The sequence below is a fragment of the Patagioenas fasciata genome, chromosome 9 (genome assembly GCF_037038585.1).
Source record: "Patagioenas fasciata isolate bPatFas1 chromosome 9, bPatFas1.hap1, whole genome shotgun sequence".
NCBI lineage: Eukaryota > Metazoa > Chordata > Aves > Columbiformes > Columbidae > Patagioenas > Patagioenas fasciata.
In genome coordinates this window covers 30658884-30681337 of record NC_092528.1, presented here as the reverse complement: position 1 = coordinate 30681337, position 22454 = coordinate 30658884, and the positions used below count along the sequence as shown (strand labels likewise).

The 22454-nt window shown below is 48.0% G+C and overlaps 2 protein-coding genes across 2 annotated transcripts in view; one reads left to right on the top strand and one right to left on the bottom strand.

Annotated features, from left to right (window-relative positions):
• Positions 1-157: 157 nt before the first annotated feature.
• On the bottom strand, positions 158-12789 carry SLC33A1 (solute carrier family 33 member 1). The gene is made up of 6 exons (XM_065844998.2): positions 10879-12789; positions 7204-7394; positions 6377-6561; positions 5330-5447; positions 4128-4343; positions 158-2559 (listed from the first exon to the last, which is right to left on the bottom strand). Exons 1-6 carry the CDS (start codon positions 11630-11632, stop codon positions 2392-2394), a joined length of 1632 nt encoding a protein of 543 aa, XP_065701070.1. The 5' UTR covers positions 11633-12789; the 3' UTR covers positions 158-2391.
• Positions 12790-12842: 53 nt separating this feature from the next.
• The window catches only part of GMPS (guanine monophosphate synthase), a 29012-nt gene continuing 19400 nt past the window's right edge, over positions 12843-22454 (top strand). The window contains exons 1-3 of the mRNA XM_065844555.2: positions 12843-13008; positions 18342-18523; positions 22016-22130. Of these exons, the coding sequence (XP_065700627.1) occupies positions 12982-13008; positions 18342-18523; positions 22016-22130 (324 nt within the window). The 5' untranslated portion in view covers positions 12843-12981. The remainder of the gene's footprint in view (positions 13009-18341; positions 18524-22015; positions 22131-22454) is intronic.

Genomic DNA, 22454 nt, shown 5'->3' with positions numbered 1-22454 from the left:
ACAACTTCAAAGCCAGACCCTGGCAACGGCCGGGAGCGGTGATCGGTGCTCTCGGTCTGCTGTAACTTAAACAGAACATTAACTGTTCAGAGCTGTCGGACTGGTCCTCTAGGGCACCGTGGGGAACTATTTTAAGAGAAAAAACCAACTCTGGAACTCTGTATTAATCATCATTTATTCTTTTCCCTAGCAAATATTTGTAATTTGTTACCAAATGGCTCAAGCCAACTCTTTCCCTCAGCAGAATCACATGCCTGTCTGTGCGATGCTCCCATGTGGTCTTTAAATTAATACACGCACCATAAGAACATAACCAGACAATGGTATAGAAGCGGATTGCTGTTTACACAAGGCTTCTGTGGGAAGCCACTTCCAGGTGCTACATGAGACAATAACAGTCACAACTTGGGATTTCAGGAAAAGCATGGAGTCAGTTGGCAATTTAGGATCCAAGGCAGAAAATCCAACACTTATATATAAAAAAAAACCCCAACCAAACAATCAAAATAAGGTTCAAATTAAAACAATTCTTAAATTACTGGCTAAGAGGTGGGGACAAGGTGTGGTTCAAGTAAGCAGCTCTTGCTCCAGCGAAGCCACAGAACTGAGGTGCCTCGTACACGGTTAAGGGTGAGGAGTGAAAGGTGCATCCAACTTCAGCTACAAATCTCCAAGGTATTCTTAAATTCTTTTTGTGCTTACGCAGAGGTGGAACTGGAAGACTTTTAGTCTGGGGACTGAAAACAATGTGCTTTTCTTTAGCTTGACTGGTTCCGTCGTAATCGTTGCGAACGTGCGGTGGCTGGATCTGCAGTTCAGGGATCAGGTTTCCACAACCCTCACGGCGTCACTCGGAGGGGAGAGGGGACACAGACGAACGGGCGTCAGACTCAGAGGGGAGAGGGGACACAGAGGAATGGGCGTCAGTGCCACCTGGTCACACTGTCCCCTTCTGGACACCTCCTCGCTTCTCGTGTCACACAGACACTGTGTACAAACCCGTATGTCCCCTCCCCTCACTCAAAAGCTGGTATCAATTGACTTCTTTCCTGAAACACACAGGAACAAAAGATCCACAACCCCCGTGGAGTTTGGGTCACCAAGCTGAGGACGCAGCACTTCAAATATCGACAAGGCAAGAAGCACAGAACGGAAAAGGAAATCATGTACCTTTCAAAGGTATTTTTAATGGTTTTCTCTTTTAATATCGATGTACCGTATACATCCAGCAACGTGCGAGTGCCCCTCTCCAGGCGTACAGGCTGCGCGCTGTACATCACTAAGGCACTCGGGGGAAGTCATTTCTGATAAATGCAATGGGAACGTTTCAACGACACAGCATCAGTGACAAGCTCCTGGAGCAGCTCTACCGCAGCATTGACCTTGAGTTACGTGGCAGCAAGTCGTACACGGGCTCACCGGGAATTTGGCAAGTTTGTTGTCACTGAATCACTTCCAAAGGCACTGGTCATCTTTGCTTATCCCTAGCTGGGAACAGATGCATTTTTTCTACTGATTTTGAAATGGAATATTCAAATTTTAGCGACATAGAGGAACCAACGCTATCGATTCGTTCCCTCAAACAGCAACCGCTGTTCGCAGGCCCTCACGCCCTCTCCCTCACATGCCAGTTCACACCTTCGGGGCTCAAGGCTTAGAGTATTGTGCGCTACTCTGAAGTCCTACCTTACAGCAATTTTTCATCAGGAAAGTACTTTGAATGTAAATCAAAATGCTTTGAAACAGCAGAAATAAATTAAACAAATGTAATTTGTTTATAAAAATATTTTCTTATAAATCTTTAAAGCTTATAAAAGCCAGAAAATACATTTAAAAGAATCTCTGAAACATTTCATCCTTTGAGGTGCGGTTTACAGTTCATACAGTGAGAAGAAACAAAGCCCAGAGACGTTAACATTTCTTTTCCCACACGGAATTCCATAGTACAACACGCTCAACCTACACGGCAAAATGCCCTTGCCATCCTTCCCTGGGCCGGCTCCCCACGCCACATCAGCTCTGGCTGAAAACAAAGAGCTGGAGCTCGGCTGACGCGGCTGCTGCTCACACAGACATGGCACGAGGAGCTCTGCCACAGTTACCACGTGGAAATTCAGACGTCGGTTACACCAGCAACCACGACTCCGAAACCAGAGCTCGGGGATATGTATGCAGTACATAGGTGCTGTTTTGTAACAATTACTTTCTGAACCGACATTTCCATATGGGGAGGGGAAGTGGTATCACATACAAACATACCACGTCTCAGCCATCCTGGTTTTCGGTGGTGTGGCATTTAAAAATACCTAGATTCCTGCTTATTGATTATGGGATATGTCTTTGTAATAAAACTAAAATGACCTTGGTAGTCCCTCCAGTATTTCAGCTGCGTCAATTGGTCCTCTTGCACTTCCACGCAGACTGTCCTTCGTCCTGCAGCTTCTTCAGTTTGGGCCCAAGTAGGAACCACCAGCCAAACCCCAGAATAACGCAGACGACGGACTCCACGTAGTAACCATCCAAGGTGGTAACGCAGGAACCGCCAGCTTTTGTGCAGAGCTGAAACACAGGAGCACAAGTTGATGCCTTAAGTATTCCCTGGGAGATAAACACAGACTTAGAAACTGGGCATTAAATATCCACTATTTTCTTTTTACTTGCTCTTCTGTACGACTAAATATATTTAATAGTCCTTGTTTCTTACAGAGACAGTAGGAGAGCCTTTCAAGTGCACCATTGGCATGAAAAGCAGGAAAACTGTTATAAAACAGTAAATGGAGCACATTGGCCCAAGGGACTAACTCAAGAACACACAAACTGTCTGGCTGTCTCAGGCTGCCCTGAAACGGTAAGCACTGCTCTCAACCTCATCCAAATGACTTCTTTACAAATAACCTTGCATCACAAAATGCTGCATATTGCTCAGAAAAAAACCATTGCAGAACTGGAAGACAGAAAATCCAGCACTTAAAGGGTACGTACGTGTGTAGCACACAGTAAGTTTCTGCTATTGTTCAGCTTTCAATCCTGCAATAATCCCAAGATAAATCAGTCCTTTGAGTGAGGTTCTGCCAGCGTTTTCATCACTCTGAGACATGTCAAGATCAGATTAGGAATGAGGAGGGAGTGGTGGGGGAACGTTACCAACTGGGAGGATGTGAGGAAAGATCAGAGGGGTGAGGTGGAGAGGCTCAAATTCAACAGAGGCCCGGGCACAGGCAGCTCAGCAGTGACAGCCCAGCGAGAGACGGGCAGGAGAAGCACACACTGCGGAAAACTGCAGCTCCAGTTCAAACAAGGCATGTTTGACTCCTAGAACACTTGGTTCATTTAGAGAACCTGCACATCCCGAAGAGTCCTGGCATCCAAGTGTGGAATAAATCTCAGTCATGAGTGCAGGAAAGCAAAACAAACCACCAAAAACCAACCACAAGCCCAGAAATCCCCCAAACATTTCCACCCTCCCAAACAGACAAGGTAAAATTTCTCATTTGCTCATGAGCAGGTGAATTTGAAACGCTGCTTTCCAGGTAGGTTTGCGTGCCGTTGTTTGATCTGCGTGCAGCAGCACAGCGAGCTCTTTGTTCTGTTCCACAGGGCTGCCCAGAGCTGGAAGGCGGCCAGGCCCACCGCTCCGTCCCGCGTGGAGCGTGAAGATCAAAGACAGCAAAGTAACATCACCGGAGAAGGTATCGAGGTGTCCAGATGGGAAAGCTCCAGAAAGACAGAAAGAACAAAAAACCTACCACAAAACTAAAGAGACTTGGGGGACAGCCAGCCTGCCAAGAATGGAGTGTCTAATTACACAACCCTCAGCTTAGCAAGGTTTGCTCTCAAAAACGTAACACCAGGCTCCTTGCACCACAGAGAATGGGGCACTGAGCTAGTGCTTCTAACACCAGCTTTTCATCCCGCCCAGAAAGAAATGGACAACTACTCTCTTTGGTAAGGTGTTAGTTATTAAGAGTGTGCAGATGAAAACAGATTTAATTTTATCAGACAGGAGAATGAGCTCCATCAGTGGAAATCTTTACACATAAACTATGCACTATGGAGGTTTTAAAAGGTGAAAAATACTAACAGAAGCAATTTCATCAGGTAAGAAGGGAACTGCCTCCAGAACTTACTTCTGCAGCCGCTGCAGTCCCGCAGGTCTGCTCCTGGGCCCCTGCGCACTCCTTCACCGTCAGCGGGTCCACAAGCCAGAGTGCGACAGTGGAAGGCCAGTTCCCCCCCAGGTTCGACACCGTGTTCAGGAGCGTCATGTAGGTCCCTCCGATCAGCGGGTCGCTGACTTTGGCGTTGAAAGCCATTATTGCAACGTACATGCTATACAGCGTGATCTACAGGAGGCAAGAAAACCCACGGCACAGTAAGGTCTCCCCAGTTAAAGACACGGACAACACAAAAACTGTTTTGGGAGATGACTTGAAGTTAGCAGCGCTGACTGAAAGGTAACCCAGCAGCTGAAAACGGCACAAGAGAGCAATGATGCCTGCAGCGCGTCTCTGCTCACCCCGCGGAGCGGCCGCGCTGCTTCTCTGGGGCGGCGCTGAAACGGAGCCAGCCGCACAGGTACCGCAATGACTCAGGGCAGCAAACTAACAAACCATAAAGCCAGCTCAAATTGCATATAAAAATAACACTTCCGTGCTTTCAATCAACTCTTCAGGGACTGTATACATTTTAGTTCTGATCCAAAGCCCAGTTTCTATCAGACGTTTGTTTTCCAGGCCTTTGGATCAGATCCGTTACGACGTTCTTCCAAAAAATCAATGAAGTATTTTTTCTAGGACCACTTTATGGATCTGCACAATAAGCAGGATCATCATGGTGGCTGTGAAACCCAGCATGCTGGGATTTCTCCTGCTCTATCACGACTTTGAGCTTCTGGGTTTGGGGAAAAGAAAAAAATCTGGGAAACAACCCCAGATCTGGTGCAGTAAAACTAACTCCACACAAAATGTTCAGCGGTGCACCCAGAAGAAGGAGAAATAATATTGGCAAGAGTCTCAGCAGTAAATACAGCTGCACAGCACAACAGGTCAGACCCAGAGGAATTCTGGTGTAACTAAGGTCAAAAGCAGATAACGGCATTTCCAGTCCTCTGGTTGAGTGATATGAAACACCCAGGCCCCTCCCCTCCCTTTCCCTTCCTTTCCCTTCCTTTCCCTTCCTTTCCCTTCCCTTCCCTTCCCTTCCCTTCCCTTCCCTTCCCTTCCCTTCCCTTCCCTTCCCTTCCCTTCCCTTCCCTTCCCTTCCCTTCCCTTCCCTTCCCTTCCCTTCCCTTCCCTTTCCCTTCCCTTCCCTTCCCTTCCCACAGTGTTACCTGATGTAAAGCATAACTCAGCAGTACTACGATATAGTAGTAGACAGGAAATCCTCCTTCGTGTTTTACTTTAGGAGTCCACCATACCAGAAGAGCAAATTCCAGACCAAGTAGTAATCTGGAGGAATAAGAAAGATAATTCATAACCCAAGTAATTCTTTCCATGTGTTTCCTTAATACAAAGCAACTACTGAACATTTACACATACAGAATACATTAAAATAGTTTACATCTAAATAGTTAAAACTATATCTATCTTAGAATTATATATTAAATATTTGGCAAGTACTGAAATGGAGAACTTTTTATACCTAGACAACTCTGTAATTCTGCCTTCCACAGAAACGCCATTCACTGCCAGATCTCCCATACCAGCTTTCTCCCCACCCCTTCACACAGAAATCTATTTTTGTAGAAACAAACACACAAGATATCCAACCAAATTCGGCTGGAGCAAGATCTACCTGGTTTTGTTTTATTTTACAAAAACATACATAGTTGCTTAAGAATACGTTACAGTAACAGGCACGTTACATGATTCACTGAGTAACAGCATTAGGTATTTTGCTGGATTCGTTGGTTTTACAACTCCATAGGCAAACTCCTGTATCAAACACAACACAGAAATGAAACGTCTCCTTGTCTGCACCAGCCTGACTCAGCTTCTTCCATTCTCGGTTGCCTTGGCAAAGCAGATGCACCAAGTGGCTTCTCAGTGCGTTCTGCCTCTCTGACATCGGGAATTTTACACCTCATCTTACAGATGCAGTCAGAGCGACTCATGAGTAAGGAACTGAACAAGAGCAGGAGACTGCTGCTCCAGCGCTGTTGTGGATGCACCTTCAAAACACCTCATGTTCTGCTCTCTTACATGTGACACTACATGAATCATCTTCAAGGCACAAGTCACAGAGATTTCAATGGACTGTGAGAATTCTGACACCCTTTCTTGTATTTGGAACTTAGAGAGTTCCACAAGAAATCCTACACTTGAGCTGAATACGCAAATTACTACGCTTCTATAAAATGCAATTGGTTTGTTTTTACCTGAAAGGCATAGCTTTGTAAAAGGTGTTCAGTGGCTGGGGGCCTGCAGTGTATTTGCTGATGATCAGAGGCAATATGATCTGTAGGGGAACCATTGGAACTGCCAGCAGAGCCAAGTGCTCTTTGGGTACTCCCTCTTCCACCAGTTTGAGTCCCGTTACAGCATCTGCTGCTGAAAATCCAACCTGCAACGGACGTTACACAAAATAAACCGAGGAAAGCAGAGATAATCTGGCTAGAAATTCAGCTTATTCAGTAACGTGATAGAGTACAAGTCACTACTGTTTCTGACTTGATTTCTGAGTGAGTTCTGAGACATGTTGTACACTTGCACCCTCTTACTGTCATCAGTGCCAAAACTACACCAAGAACATGAAATGCAGCAATGACTTTCAAGCCTGTGCCCTAATTGCTGTTGGTATCCTTGACAGCCAACCAGAAGCTGTGGAAACCTGGTTTATACAGAGTTGCAGACTCTGGGAATAACATTTAGTTTAAAAGAAACATTTTCTGTCCTTCTCAGCCTATACAAACAGCCCAGCTGTTTCAAAAGGTTTAGAAACAAATTACTATAATACTAGATTGCAATCAAACTGCTCTTTAATGCCTATGTCAACACTGAGAAAAGCTCAAACACTCGTTCTCTGTTGTACAGCCCTGCTTGGCACAATGCTATAAGCAATTCTGCTTCACATTTCATACGAAAATTCAGAACTCTGATGACAACCACCAGCAAAACTAAGAAATAAGTTACATCACAGGGCCCCAGCGACCTTCCAGACTCCGATATCATCAGCATCTAACAACTCATAGAGGTATTTACTTACTTTTGCTGTGAGGATCAAGAGGCAGAAAGTAAGAACTGCCGGCATCTTGATTATTGAGAATAGCAGCCTGTATGTGTCAGTGATGCCTTTTGTTTCTTCTTTTGTTGGTGTTAGTTCCTTGTTTTCCTTTTTCAAAAGGGCAACCAGTGTAGTGGTAATTAGAAAGACAGCTCCCCAGAAAAACAGGAAATCTGGTGGGGAAAGAAACAAACAAGCCAACCACATCATCATCAACACTTCATTAACAACTCACTGAGTATTGAAAACGCAGTTAGTTTGCAAAATATATAAATCTAATAATCAAAATGGGATAAAAACATTACTCACTGACCCTCCTAGAAACAACCAAGAAAAGTAAAGCACAAACACATGGTGACCCAGCTTTTCCCTCTATCACCACGTTTGCTCGCGATCTAAGACAGCACAGGGTCAACCGGGTCACTGCCCTGGGTTCTGTGTATTAATAACCACAGCCAACGCGTTGGAGGAGAAAGAGAAGTAGAAACGAGAACATTGAAGGATCACAAATACAATCACCAAAAGCTGATCAAGGAGGAAAAAACACATGTAATAGCTACAGGAAAGGGAAAAAACTTCTGAGGAAGGAGTCATTCACAAGTCTGGAGCTGATTTACTGTGTGTTCATGTAATAACTCTGTGCCTCCATTCTATACTTCCTATAGAATACCATCGGAAGGAAATAAAGATTTTATTTAAGAGCGTGAAGATATCCTGATAAAAGTTCTTACACAGTTGGCAAGCAGAGTCACCCAGACAAGTCTGGTTTAAGTGGCTGTTAAACACTTGCTAACTGTTAAGCGCTCTATTTTAAGTAGACATAATATTTGCTAAATTGTGGATCTGAAGGCAGCAACAGTAAAAACACACCAATGTTTTAAGGCAAGTAGTTTTTGAGCAAATGGATAATCTAAAATAATCCTATCCTCCGCCTCTCGTAAAGGGACACAAAAGAACTCGGTCACGGGCAGAGAGTGCAACAGATGCAGCCTTTTATCTTCCTGGTCACGAGCAGCTCCCAAAGCCTCACGAGGAGCCGAGAGTCAGCAGCAAGTGCTGGGGAAAGGGCAAAGACAGTGCAAAGGTTTGGGCAATAATTAGCTGCTATTTATCCACAGGAACAGAAAAGCACAACAGGCATGGAAGAAAACACGGAAAGACTGCTTTACTATATCCCAGCATTCTTTTCCCTTTTCTAAAGAAAAGGAGAGAGGATCTCACAACCCAGGGGTGTCAAACTCATTCTCACTGCGGCCCAAATCAGCCTCGCAGTTGCCTTCAAAGGGCTGAATGTAATTTTAGGACTGTATAAAAGTAGGAGTAATTACTATACAGTCCTAAAAATCCCATCATAACTGATGCTGTCAGATTGCTCTCTCCTCTATTTAAAAAAAACTAGCCTGAGCATATACTTTTAAGTAAAAGATGAGTCATGCTAATCACAGCTACTGTCTACAAGAGACATACAGGAGTGGACTCTAATAATAGCACTAAAGTGTTATCATCACAGTGGAAGAACTACAGTGTGAGGATGGGAATAGAAATAGCTCTGAACATCATCCCATGAACGTTCCTGGTCAGGGCAACTCTCCGCTGCAACATGGCAATAGCAGCAGGCATATGGTCCACTAACAGAATACACGCAAAAGAACTTCAAAGTTGTAGTTTACACAAGGAATTTCTAGCATAAAGCTTCCAGTGCTGCCTGGTCACATCCCTGTTTGTCTCTGCCTCTACAATATTACCAGTAAAACAAACCACTGTACTGGGGCAAAGCGAGCTTTTGAACTAGACAGGGACTGACACACTGGACAATAACCAGGGCCGAGGGGTGCGTCGGGGGCCAGCTGTTTTGTCACAGCAGCTTTAAGTAATTCTAAAGCCACACATCTCTTCCCAGGGAAAAGGGCGCTCCCTGTCTCAGCTGCCTTGAAGGGGCTGTTGCTTTTGCTTCTCCACAACTTGAAGCTGACCTGGGATTGTGGAGCGCTGACCTGCTCTTTGCCTGGCATTGCACTCTGCCTACAACAAAGGCCCTTGGAGAGCCACCCTGGCTTGTCAGGAGCCCCATTATAACCAGCACCAGGAGCAGAGAGCAGCTCTCCTGGTTTTCGTGAGCTGCTTCACAGGACTGCTGCTCTGCAGCTGCCTCCGGAGAAACACGAACACAGCAAATCACGGCACACAGCCATGGCAACAAGGGAACAGACACTTCTTGCAGCCAGTTTTGCTGCCCAAAGAAACACATTCTGCAACTACAGTGTCAGAGCAATTTGCTTTTCTTCCTCCACCAGGTTAGTACCAGGTTAGCGCTCCAGGACAAGTCAAATAGGCTGTGGTGGTATTTTTGATAGTTGTTTCCTTTCCCCCCCCCAACCCAGCACTTTTGTAATAGTAAAAAATCCATTCTTACAAACAGTACTGAGAAAAACAAAACAAATCAAGACAACAAAACACCTGGACATCAGAGGTAATTACAGACAAACTAAGCTCTCTTAACTACACCAGTGACTTGCAAGTTGCATCAGCAGCAGGAGATGTCAGCCTGCTGCAGGAGCGAGAGGGAAGAGACACCAGCACTGAGGAACTGCACAGCAAGGGAAACAAAGGAAAGCAGCAACCCAGCAGAGGCACTGTGAGCACTTCTCTATGCTTGGTGACGTGTAGACCAGACATAAGGTTATCAATCAGAAGCAAAGAGGAAGATCAGTTAGCAATTGCAATAGCTGCACAGACAAAATAAGTACAGCAGTCTTGGAAACCGATATCCTGATTTATCAATAAGATAGACAGAGGACAGAAAGCAAAAACTCGCCTTTAACCAACAATTCACCTCAGTTTTGACACACCTTTTCTCTTACAGGCAGAGCACTCACTGTAAGAGAGGCAAAAGAAACTAAACCCATGAGAATTTCCTCTTCATTGCTCGCCATGGTCACTCTGACACTGCTGTCACAAGAGGTGCCAGTTTTTCTTGTCCTCCCATAAGCTGAGCTGGCTAAACTCAACCTTGCAAGCAAAATGTGTATTTTAAGCATCTTCTATGTCATACTCCTAACATCAACCACCTCTAAAACCCTTCTGAAAACAAAAACCCAAACAACCCAAAGCCCGCCAAGCAGAAGATATCCCTACACTAACAGCTAGTTCTGCTGAGATTACCAGATCCCTTTTAATTAATTAGAGAGAAAACAAAATCCCCCTTAATTTACTAAAATAAGGCCTTCCTGGTCAACACTGAACAGTTGTTATTTCTGTGAACAATATCATCTTGGAAGGGTATTTTTTTTAATTTCCCCTTTCCTTCCTCATGCAAAGAGATGCTCTTAAAAGGTCTCCTTAAAAAGAAGCAAAGCTTTTGGCTGGTTTGGATTTTTTTAAACAATAATCTATCCATGGCCATCAAACCAGGGGAAAAAAAATGGTCTCCAAAGTGCTTAGCCCAGCCAAAATAAAGCCAAGACAGGTTTCCCACACTCTTAAACCTGGAGCAGGCTGGAAGTTCAGTCCATGTAGCAGTGGATTCCACCAGCCTCCTGGCAGGCTCTGCCTTCTCATGGGCAAAGGACAAACCCAACCTGCTCTGTTCACAGCGCCAAACCATGAACGGAACTTCGGTCCAGGTTGAGGGAAGAACCATCCCCATCCCAGCAGTACCTGAGAGGGTCACGATGCCCTGGGGCTGGGGCTGGAACCGCAGGTACTTGTTGCAGAAGGACGCCGACTCCAGGGCCAGGAAGAGGACATTGCCCAGGAAGTACCCGGCCGTCTGGCCCACAGAGTTGCAGGTAGAGGCGTAACCCACGTTCTCCCTGGACAGCATGGTCAGGGCCCAGCCGTCCACCGCGATGTCCTGCGTTGCCGCCAGGAACTCGAAGAGGAAGAAAGTCACGGTGAGGGCCACCACGTCGGGGCTCCGGCTCTCCCCGTCGCCCAGCAGCACGTCCACCTGGGTGGACATGTAGATCATGAAGAGCCCCAGCACATACTGCGTGGGGACCAGCCAGGACTTGCGGCGGCCGAAGCCCCGCAGGTAGACGGCGTCCACCAAAGGGGCCCAGAGCAGCTTGAGGCTGAAGGGCCAGAACACGAAGCTGAAGAAGGCCTGGTCGGTGTAGCTGGCGCTCTTGCTCTGCAGGATGAGGGGCACGCTGCCCGCCAGCCCCAGCGGGATGCCCTGCAGCACGTACAGCACCAGCAGCAGCAGGATGCTGCCCAGCTCCGCCCGGCACCCCCGCGCTCCCCGCACGCCCGCCTCCGGTGGCATCAGCGCCTCGGCCTCACCGCCCGGCAGCCCGTCCCCGCAGAGCACCAGGCCGGGAGGCGCCTCGCTCCTCACGTCCAAGTAGTGGTGGTGGCTCGCAGCCCGGCGCTGCCGGCCGCCCTCCTGGGCCACGATGGCGGGCGACATGGCGGCGGCGGCCCGGTGGCCCAGGCGGGAGCGGCGCCGCCGCTGAGGAGACTCCGCACGCCCGGCCGGCCGCCACCAACCGCCTGCGCCCCGCCCCTTCCGGGTACGCGGGCGCTAGTGGCAGGCGTGGCTGCATCTCATTGGTGCGCCGCGGAGAGACGTCACAGGGCCGCCGTGCTGGTGAGGTGGCGCCGTGAGCAGCCCCGAGCGAGAGCAGGTTCGGTTCCCGGGTGCGGCGGAGCCCTGGCCGTGCTGGCCCCCCCCGCGGTAGAGGCGGAGCTGCCGGGCGTTCCGGAGCCGCCCCGGCGGTGTTTGGGCTCTCGGCAACGCTGCTGGTGCTTTCAAGCCTTCTTCAGCGAACGTGCACCCGACACAGGCTGGGGAATTGCTGTGTTAAATGAACGGTAAATAGATCAATAATAAAAATTAGGTGCCATTTTTTTGCTTTTTGACTCTCCCGTACTAACAAATACAAATCAGTAGGAACCAAGGGAAATAAAAGTTACTTTTCCCCCACTTCCTAGACATTAACACTGTTACGTGATAACTAGACTGTCAGAAACACCTTGTGTGCCCCTTTGTTTCCGCTTTCAATGCTTGAAGAATTTTTTTAATGCTTAAAATAATTTTTTTTAAAATTATTGAAAGACCCATCACAGCCATAACACAATTAAAACATTTACAACCGCACACCGCTATCGTTCTTAGGACAAAGTTGTTTGAAATCTGACAGTGGAACTAGATATTAGGTTGCAATTTCATATGTAACTTTAATGTTTGTACTCACACCTTTCCCCATTTCCTCCTCTTTTCACCTGAAAAGACCAATTAAAAGTTCAGAGAAGCGTTTCCAAAACACGTTGGGAACATTGCCAGGAGAGCTTCATGGACGTAGTTACCTTCCTCTGCGTCTCCTAAGAAACCCCACCTGAGCAGCGACAGAAGATGCGCTTCATAGCACACAGCGCCGACAGACGGGAAAACGCTTATCGAATGCTAAAGCGTCCGTTTCTGCCTTCATTTGCACCCAGGCGGGCCGGGGGTTGCGGTACCGCAGCCCGGTTGTGTTAAGGGGACGCGCAGAGCGGCGGCGCGGAGCTCCCAGTGCGCGCACGCACAGCCCGCAAAGCCCGCGCTCTGCCCCCAGAGCCCGGCCGGGCCCGGCCCCGCGCTCCGCCCCTTCCGCCGGAGCGGGGCCGGGCCGGGCCGGCTCCTCCTCCCCACGGCGGAGGCGCAGCCGGCGGCATTAGCTCATCGCGGCGGCCGCTCTGCGCGGCCCTTTCTTCCCCCTCCCCGCCTCGGGGCCGCTTCCCGCCGGTCGGAGCGGGCGCCGCGGCCCGGCAGCCCCCATGGCCCTGTGCAACGGAGACACCAAGGTCAGTGCCCGCGCTTCCCCTCCCGCCCGGGCCTGCCGGGCGCTTTGTGCCGCCGCTGCCGGGCCCGGCCCGGCCTGGCCGCCTCGGCCGGCGGGCACATGGCGCGGCGGGGCCCGGCCTTTCCCCGCGGCCGCCTCCCGGGGCTGCGGGCGGCCCTGCGGCGCGGAGCAGGCCGGGGAGCCGGGAGCGGGGCCGGGCGGCTGCGGGGGCCGGTGCCCGCCTGTCCCGGTGCCCACGGCCCCTGCCCCCGCCGCTCTGCCCGCGCTCAACAGCGGCAGCGCTGAGAAAATTAATTCATTTCACAATCTGGGTTTCGATGTTTCTTTTTTAAAATGTTGGCTCGTAGCGTGGCTGAGCCCGCCTGGGCCGGGTCTGGTCGGTGTCACCGGGCTGAGACTGAACGGGGGTCCCAGCAGCTGCCCAGGTGCTGGTTTGGGCTTTACATCCAAATAGGAGCCGTAACTCCTTCAGCCAACTCGAGAGAGAAGTTGGTTCGTTTAATTGCTGCAGGTTTGTTGTGCAGGGGCTGCTCCCCCGTCCCGGGAGCCCAGTGCTCCCCCAGCACCCCCCAGGTCTGGTTTGCAGCGAAAGTGACAAAGATGATGTGTGGGGGTGTCTGCCTTGCATGCCGGGGGGACAAAATGACTCCTGTGCCTTCATGAAATTGAAGATTTTATTAATAATGCAACTTCCAAACCAAAACCCCGCAAGTTGTCTCATGCCGCTTCTGTAGTAAGATAAAAGCCTTGTCCTAGAGTTTTAATCTAGTTCGCAAGAAAATGTGACTCTGAGGGGTTTTTTTATACGCTCAGTTGGTCCCTGGTGAAGTTTTCTGACATGCTTTTCCCCGACCATCGACACAACCTCATTTCCTGGCCAGGGCTGCTCTTGGGCTCCTCTTATGGTGGTGGCACCCAGCACCAGCTGTGCTATATGAAGTTGGTCCTCTGTGGCACCCAGCACCAGCTGTGCTGTGTGAGGCTCGTCCTCCACGACACAACCTCGCAGGAAATGGGTAACGAGAGCAGCTTCCGTGGGGGGCCAGGTCCCAGCAGCCACTGGAAATCCACGTGCGGCTTATCAAAATTTGTCTGAGATAATAACGGGTTGGGGGGGATCTTGTATCAATCTCAGGGACTGCCAGAGTTTAAAGGAGTTGCTTTCCTGTTATACTTGGAAATAAAATATGAGTAAGCATTCTTATACCTGCTTAATTTTAATACCACAGGGAAGCAATTAAACTCTTGTAAAACCTGTGCTGGCTTGAAAGTGCCAGATGAAGGCTCCTGGTTTAGGCTTGTCCTAAGTTGTGAGTGTGGGTGAAAGCTCAGGGCTGAGTGCTCGGACGGAGGGGCCGCTGCTGCAGACTGGGCTCTGCCAGGTGCTTCTGGGTGCTCCAGAATCTGGCTGCTCTGTATGTTGATGTGTTTTATAAATTACGTTAATGAAAATCCTGTGAGCGTGTGGGTGTGCGAAGTGCTGAAAAATTCCCTGGTTCTGCATGAGTAGGCTGTTAGGAACCTGTAAGCTTAGTTTAAAGCGCTAGGTAGGTCTGGAGGGATAAGGCATGTGGTGTCCTTAGCTGGTAATGCAAGGCTGGTGGCTCATTATAGAACTCATCCATTTTTTTTGGTCACAAAAATACCTGGAAGCTTTTTTGTTTCCAGTGGTACCAAGCGGTAGAGCTGAAACGCTGGCTCAAAGCCGACCTTGGTTCAGTTAATTTAAATCACAGGTCACCCTGAAAACCACATCATACATGAAGGATTCCTGCTGTGAATCAGTGGGCAAATGGTGGTCTGGAAATAAAGCGTTTTCATAGTGTAATTGCTTCGTTTCATCAGTTGTAGAGAACGGTAGGAATCCTTCATGTATGATGTGGTTCGCAGGGTGACTTGTGATTTAAATGAGCTGAACTTTGGCTTTTTCCCCCATTTTTGTCTTGGTGTACACAAGTTCCATTCTGGTTTTAGTCCCGCTCTTGGGACATCACAGTGTTGCCTCTGCTCTGTCCCATCGCCTGAACCGCCTTGGATGGCTGTCAAACCGGCTTCGAAAGACGTTCTCAAAAACAGCAGGTTCTCCAGATTTCTGTGAAAATGGACAAGTCTAGTTATACCCCCACTGAGGGGAAAAAGGGCTTTTATTAGAAAGTGGAGAATCCACCCTAGGAAGAGGTGCTGGCTCCACAAACCCCGTCCCTGCAGGGCTGGGCTGCCTGGGATGCTCTTCGTCTTTCTCCTGGCACATGTACGATACACAGACACATGAGCTAAACTGCTGTGCTGGCTGCACGTTAACAGCGTCCCTTCCTTTTTTGATCGTATTAAATGAAGTTTCCCTTGTTAAATTGAATTCAAAATCTCTAGCCTTGGAACTGTGCCTTTAGGTAAATAAAGCCAGATCCTGTACTGACTTACTGCATTTCTCCTTCTTCTTTTTTCCCGTGTGGTTTACAGCAATGTTTCTGTTGGGCTCTCTTCAGAGCTGGACCTGCTTAGAGTTCTGCTTGAGCTCAAAAGCAAAGCACAAACCCTCCTGTGACTCGGTCGGTGTGGTGAGAGTCGCCTGCGTTACCTCCCGGATGGGGCTTTGCTGGGATGTACGAGGGGACGTGCTGTGAAACCAACAGTGCCCTGTGTAGTACTGGCAGAAAATTATTGCAGTCTGTAGTTTAAGCCCACGTCTAAGCGAGCAGCGAGTTATTAGGCCACCGGTTGAATGTCTGCTTGTTTTTTTCCTCTGGTGAGGTGCGTGTTGCCTTGCTCGTCTTGCATCTCCCCATAAAGAGATCTGTGTTGCTTGATGGATGTGGTGCTTTTACTGGATTTTAGCCCAGATGTCATTAGCACCATCTGAGGGAAAACCTTCTGAGCTATGATTAGACATTGGCTTTTGAGATTTTGGGAGGATATTAATGGACTCCCAGTGAAACTCAGGCAATAAGCGATTACTTGAAGCCTTAAACAGCCGTCTTACAGGGCCGCATAAACCATTACCGGGTAATCGTAGTGCTGATGCCGGCATCTGTGAGTTCCTCCGGTCGCTGTGCAGGATGATGCTGTGCTGGGCAGGGATGGATCGGCGAAGGGCTTGGCCGGGTGCTCACGCCAGGGTCGGAGCCTCGTCCCCTTCATCTATGTGGCAGAGAGGTTCGTGTCACTGCCCTGCTTTTGCTGAGACCTAGGGAAGGCGCAGGCTGGTTTGAGATACAGACCTATTTACGCTGCCTTAGGCAAGGTTTCTCAAACAATTGCGGTTGTGACTTTGAGCTCTTTTTATTCTCATAGAATCACGGAATCGTTTAAGTTGGAAAAGACCCTTAGGATAATTGAGTTACCCCAACCCCATCACTACCCCATGTCCCTGAGGACTTCATCTCAGTGTCTCTTCAACCCCTCCAGCTGAACTGATGGCAACAATAACTTGGTTTTAGTATTTTTTTTGCTGTAAAATGTAAAAGCTGCCCTGACAGACTTGCCCTGCTTGCTTATTACTCGGTGTTAGGGTCCGATGTCTGGCAGGTGGGACCCATCCGTGTGCCTGGGGCTCTGGAGGGCTCCACTCGTGTCCTGCCTGTGCTCCTGCAGGTGGAACTTCAGCCACTAAGCCGAGAGGGCTGCAGGGTTCTGGCCCTTCATGCCATAAGCTACAGCACATGTGCTTTGGAATAATTTAAGGATTTTAATAAAAAAGCAGCACTGGAAGGAGCGGCGCTTGCCACAAGATGAGATCTGTAAAGAGTAAGGATGTCGGTCTTTCTCTCAAGAGCTGCTAATTTAGAAACTGCTAGGTGAAAATGCCCAGGGTTACTCCTAAACTGATTCTCTCCCTTCCAGTGGAAGGGAGGACGGTTCTGGTACCTCTCTCCATCTGACCGGGGTTCGAAGGGGTGTTTGCTGCTGGAGGCCGCTCTCCAACACGTGCGCTTTTTGTTGTGTAACCCAAGACCGAAACGTCATTGAGAGCGTGCTCAGGAAAGAAATTAACTGACTCTAATCTGGATTTAGCGCTGTTTTTTCTGCTTGCATCCTTTAATTAAAGATAAAACCTTTTCTAGCTCGTGTAAACTTTGTATGATTCCGGTGCGCTTGCCTTCCTTGGCTGGTTTGAAGGTGGTGATCTGAGGCAGAAAGCTCCAGGGCTCCTTTGCTGTGTTTGTTGGGGAGGAGCAGTTCTCCTGGTGTTCTCCTCCAGAACGACCCGTGGTTGACGTGGGGATGATTATCTGACCCCCGTGGAAATCCCGTGGCTGCTTTCCGAGCCTGGGCAGCGGCGGCGGGACCCCCTGCGAGCCCTGGTGCCAACATGCACACAACTCTAACCCGCCACCATTGAAACCAGAAGCGGTCCTGAGCTTCAAGATGCGTTTTGAGGCAGTGTTTGCCAAAGTAAAACCCTTCCTAGTGTTTCCTCCATCGAATCCCATTGGCAAGGAAACAGTGTAAGCTTGAAGTTAAGGGAAAAACACTCCCAAAGTAAGAAATTTGTTTAAGCAGCAGAATTTTTTCTGCATCAGTTTCTGTGTGTCTTGCAGTGCGGTTGAGTGTGTGTTCCTCCTTGAAGATCCTCCGGTAAGGGCACTGCCATGGAACAGCTGCCTCTTCTTACAGTTTCTTAAAAATAAGGAATTTGTCCTTGCCTTTTCCAGCCCTCTTTTGGATTTAGCTGAAGTTGACCAACCAATTCAAATGTGATGGGCTCAAAGAGAGCCCTTGCTTTGTTCTGATGTGCAATCTGCTTGAATGCTCTATTCAAAAACTGAGAGTTTTTTTGAAAAATCAGTTTAGCAGAGACATTTGTTCTCAATTTCCCCTTTTTATTCTGTCCAGGAGGTAATGGTAAGTGCAAGCTTAGCGTATGAGGCAACATGATGGGAAAAACATTTTTCTTCTGCCTTTGCACTGTCCTGTTTTGCACGAGAAAGAGCCACATGCTTTCAATTAGCACAGGGTGTGCTGGGGCTTGTATGGAACTGTAAAATGGAAAAAGCTGGGGTGGCTGTAGCGGTGACCAGGGCATACGACTTCCTATTTGTGGAACACTCTACCTTCATTAGCTTAGTAGCATTTTTCTTCCTCGGTTTGTACCCTGTTTGATTTTGGGGACGTCATGTTTGTGTGACTGCTTGGGAGGGATGCGCTGTGTTAATGTACAGCCCCTTCATCTTGCTAACGCGTCTGCTGCTCTTTATGAACTTGAGGAGCTTTTCAATTAGAAGTTTCTATGCTAACCTTTATTTTAATCGTACATTAACACACATAGGCAAGCTTTGCGGCTGTCAGTTGTTTAAGAGATGTGCCTTAAAGCGCTGCTGTGGGTGGTGTTTGCAGGCGGAGAACGCCGGAGGAGAGCTCAAGGATGGGCAGCACCACTACGAGGGAGCCGTGGTGATCCTGGACGCCGGGGCGCAGTACGGCAAAGTCATTGACCGCCGGGTGCGCGAGCTCTTCGTCCAGTCCGAGATCTTCCCCCTGGAGACGCCGGCCTTCGCCATCCGAGAGCAGGGCTTTCGGTAGGTCCCGTCCGCAGCGCCTCTGCCCGCGCCCTCTGCTGTTCTCTCCTTTCTAACAGCGGCTGCGGGGTTGGCAGCGCTGGAAGTTGCCTGTCTTTTTAATGTGCAAAAGCTGTCATTGTAATGATGGAATATTGCATCTGGAGTATTGTGTCCAGTTCTGGGCCTCTCAGTTCCAGAAGGACAAGGAGCTGCTGGAGAGAGTCCAGCGCAGGGCAACAAAGATGATGGAGGGAGTGGAGCATCTCCTGTGTGAGGAAAGGCTGAGGGAGCTGGGGCTCTGGAGCTTGGAAAGGAGGAGACTGAGGGGTGACTCATTCATGGTTATCAATATATAAAGGGTGAGTGTCAGGAGGATGGAGCCAGGCTCTTCTCGGTGACAACCAGTGACAGGACAAGGGGTAATGGGTGCAAACTGGAACACAAAAGGTTCCACTTAAATTTGAGAGGAAACTTGTTCCCGGTGAGGGTGACAGAGCCTGGCCCAGGCTGCCCAGGGAGGTTGTGGAGTCTCCTTCTCTGCAGACATTCAAACCCGCCTGGACCCCTTCCTGTGGAACCTCAGCTGGGTGTTCCTGCTCCATGGGGGGATTGCACTGGATGAGCTTTCCAGGTCCCTTCCCACCCCTGACATCCTGCGATTCTGCGGTCATTGCATCTTTAGTGAATCCAAAGAAGCACCTGAGTTTTGCTGGGAAAACTTGTGCAACAATATAGATTTTGTGTGTTTGCTTCATAACACCCTAATGTTAGTTCAATCAATTTGTCAGTGTAATTTAGGAGGTTGCATTCTGAGTATATGTCTGCAAAAAATATGAAAATATGTACCTGCAAAAATTCTGATGACCTTGCTGTCTTACCTGTTAAACCAGGGTAGCTATTACTCAAGAAAACATTAGAACTTGAACACTAGAAATCATTAGAGACCCCACTTGTCAGTCAGGTATGAATCCAGAAATACACTGCACGTGTGCTTGTCCACAGATAAGACAGTGGTGCCTTATTGCAGAGTTGTCTTTTTCCACTCAGCTGATAAACAGTATATTTTAGTAATTCGAATAGGAACTTGTTGATCTCTGCTGAAAACACCGAGAACAGGAACCCCAGGTTCTGTTTGATGTATCAGTAGCTGTTGTGTGAAGAATTTCTCACTCAGAAATGTTCTGAAAAACACATTTTCTTGCCAGATCTTGTTTATAATTCTCCAACAATCGAGTCTTTAGAAGACGGACATACCCGATTACTGGGTTAAAAAGAATTCCTGCATCTCCTGCGTGTGGGATTTGAGGTGCGGGTCATGGCGCTAATGATGTTTTATCTCAGACCTGTGCTGTTTTGGTGCGGGTTTGTGATGGAAAGACCTTTTCCCCCTTTCTTTTCACAGTCGAAGGTTCTTCAGAGTCTCATTCTTAGACCTGTTGGACTTGCCATCCCAAATAATTGCTCTCTAAAACGTGGCAGAACCTTTTCATTCAAAAAGCCACTTCTCGAGGTTAAGGTAGTGGTTTTGGGTTATCGGTTACCCAGGTTGGTCAATAAACTTTGTGTCCGCAACATGGGTCAATCATTTGCATTCAGGAGAACCCAGCAAATACTGACATGAGCCGTTGGACACCTTGATTCAGTGACCACTGTGAAAATGAGCTTGTGGTTCTACCGCAGGATTTGGATGTGTTAATATATTCCAGGTGTGATGGGAATAGGCAGGCTCCGTGGTGTCGGGGGTGGACTTGAGTGAGCTGAGGAGCTTCGCTTTGGTCTCTGCTAAAATTTGAGATAGGCAGTGAGACTGAACATTTTCCTGAATTGTATTTAGATGTTGTATTTAAAGAGCCAGCTCCTCGGTTTTTCCCAGCAGGAGAACAAATGTCCAGTGCCAAGTTTCATCTGAATGTGACGTAAGAGTCAGCAGTTTCCAGAGTCCTCCTGGTCCTGGTCCTGGGCTCTGCTGGTGTTAGGCCGAGTTCTGGCCCAAGTCCTGAGCTGGGGCTCAGTGCCTGCTTTTCACTCTGTAGTCCATTGCAAATGGCCTCTCCAGAGCTGGGTCAGGGTGTGTTGGAAGCAGTTTAAGGTACACCAGAAAGAAATATATTCAAACCAACGCAGGAAGATATGTAAGAAATTACAATGTGTTGCAATAGAACTTTCAGAATCTACATACCATGCCAGTTTTAATTTCTCCTGGACAGTTGAGAAGACACTGATTTCTCTCTCACCCTCAATTTATAACTATTTTTTCTTGGGCAGATTGGATAACCTCTCTGTGTTCTGTGCGATTTTAATTGGTACGCAAAAAACCCCCAGATTTTAAGACTCTAATTTTTGAAGAAGTGTATAACTATTTTGACCTCTCATAAGAATGTTCAGCTTGTAGGTGGGGCTATATTTCCTTTAATATTAAATAGTGTTCTGTACATATGGCGCTTAGGCAAATGCCTCTGTACGTGGGGTTATTAGAAGCAGTGGTACCACCAGGCATTAAGAGTTTGAAGGCCCTTTCTCAAAGAATCCGCGTTTAGGAAATTTATCGTGTCTCTGACTTGAACAGAAGTGCCTGTACGTGGATGACAGGGACCAGTGGTTCGTGGGCTCGTTACTACATAATGATTTCTGCCCGTGGTGCAGATGTTCCAAGTGCACTGCCCGTTTCTGCTGCTTAAAAGTGGAAAAATGCTATTTTGTCACTACTTGCATGACAAACACTCTAAATAATGCTACAAGAAAATTGCATGTGCGACTTCTCTCTCATCCAGTTTTGCGTTTCTCGCACTGGAGAAGAGGTTTGATGTTCTCTGTGGAATGCACAGTCCGTGAGTCCAAGGTCTGGTGCAGCCATGGTCAGTCCTGGCCAAGGCCAAAACACATTGCCCAACTGGCTTCTGTAGGTCATGGTCCTGCAAATCATCCTGGTTTGCAAAGGTCTCTCCTCCCCTTTGGAAAGACTTGATTTTCTGTTACAGTGTCAAGTATTAACTCCAAACCATCAACGCTTGCACGTATTGGACTTTTAATTCACAACCTGTTGGTAATGCCATCCCACTTTGGAATCGGGTGGATTCAGGGGCGTTTTCTCAGCAGCTCTAGAAATTTGAGAGTCTGGTTTTGAACACAGCACCCATCCAGATGGCACAGACATCATGACGTGTATATATATATGTATATATATATCTTAATGCCAATACTCTGCATTTGATCCCAGCCTTCTTACTTCTCTCATAGTAGACACTTGGCTATGAGGAATTTAAGATACAGTCGATTTTTAAGATGGCTTGTGTTTGTTTAAACTGATCAAATACTCCTCTGGTAAACTCCTGGTTTCGACAGCTGTAGTGTAGCAAATTTAAGCTATATGTTAGGATATCTGTATTAAAATATATCTTAGAATATAGGGAGTTCTAAGAGTATCATAAGACAATGTCGATGTTTAGAGCAAATAGATTTCAAAGTAAACACTATATTCGAGTTAGTGTTTTCTTTATCTTTTGTCTGCAGAGCTATCATTATATCTGGAGGACCAAACTCTGTGTACGCAGAAGATGCCCCGTGGTTCGACCCCGCGATATTCACCATAGGAAAGCCGGTTCTGGGGATCTGCTACGGCATGCAGGTGCTGGCCACTGATAACTCTGTCTGCGGCCGCCTTCCGGGCCTCGGTTCTCATCCCAACCGAAGATGCGCTGCTAAAGGACCTGCTTTTCAAATATAAGCAGTATGCCACGTGTGCAATAGATACTTTTAAAGTGCTAATTGGTAAACCGAGCATACTGTGTCATCTTCTCTTGGCTCAGCTGCATCAATAGCGTGAACGTTTGTCCTTAAGTGCTGTGAACTGAGTTCACGCTGCTTTTTTTGGTCACAATCAATATAATGTGACAGTCACTGAATCTGCCTAGCTGCTGTTGCAAAACGTGTCCCTCGTGTAAATAAGTGA

Coding starts and splice junctions, on each gene's coding strand:
- SLC33A1 (XM_065844998.2), bottom strand. CDS start 11,632: ATGTCGCCCGCCATCGTGGCCCAGGAGGGCGGCCGGCAGCGCCGGGCT. Junction 6,562..7,203: donor TCTTGATCCTCACAGCAAAA/GTAAGTAAATAC, acceptor CGTCCGTTGCAG/GTTGGATTTTCAGCAGCAGA. Junction 4,344..5,329: donor TGAGTTATGCTTTACATCAG/GTAACACTGTGG, acceptor TGCCTCCTGTAG/ATCACGCTGTATAGCATGTA.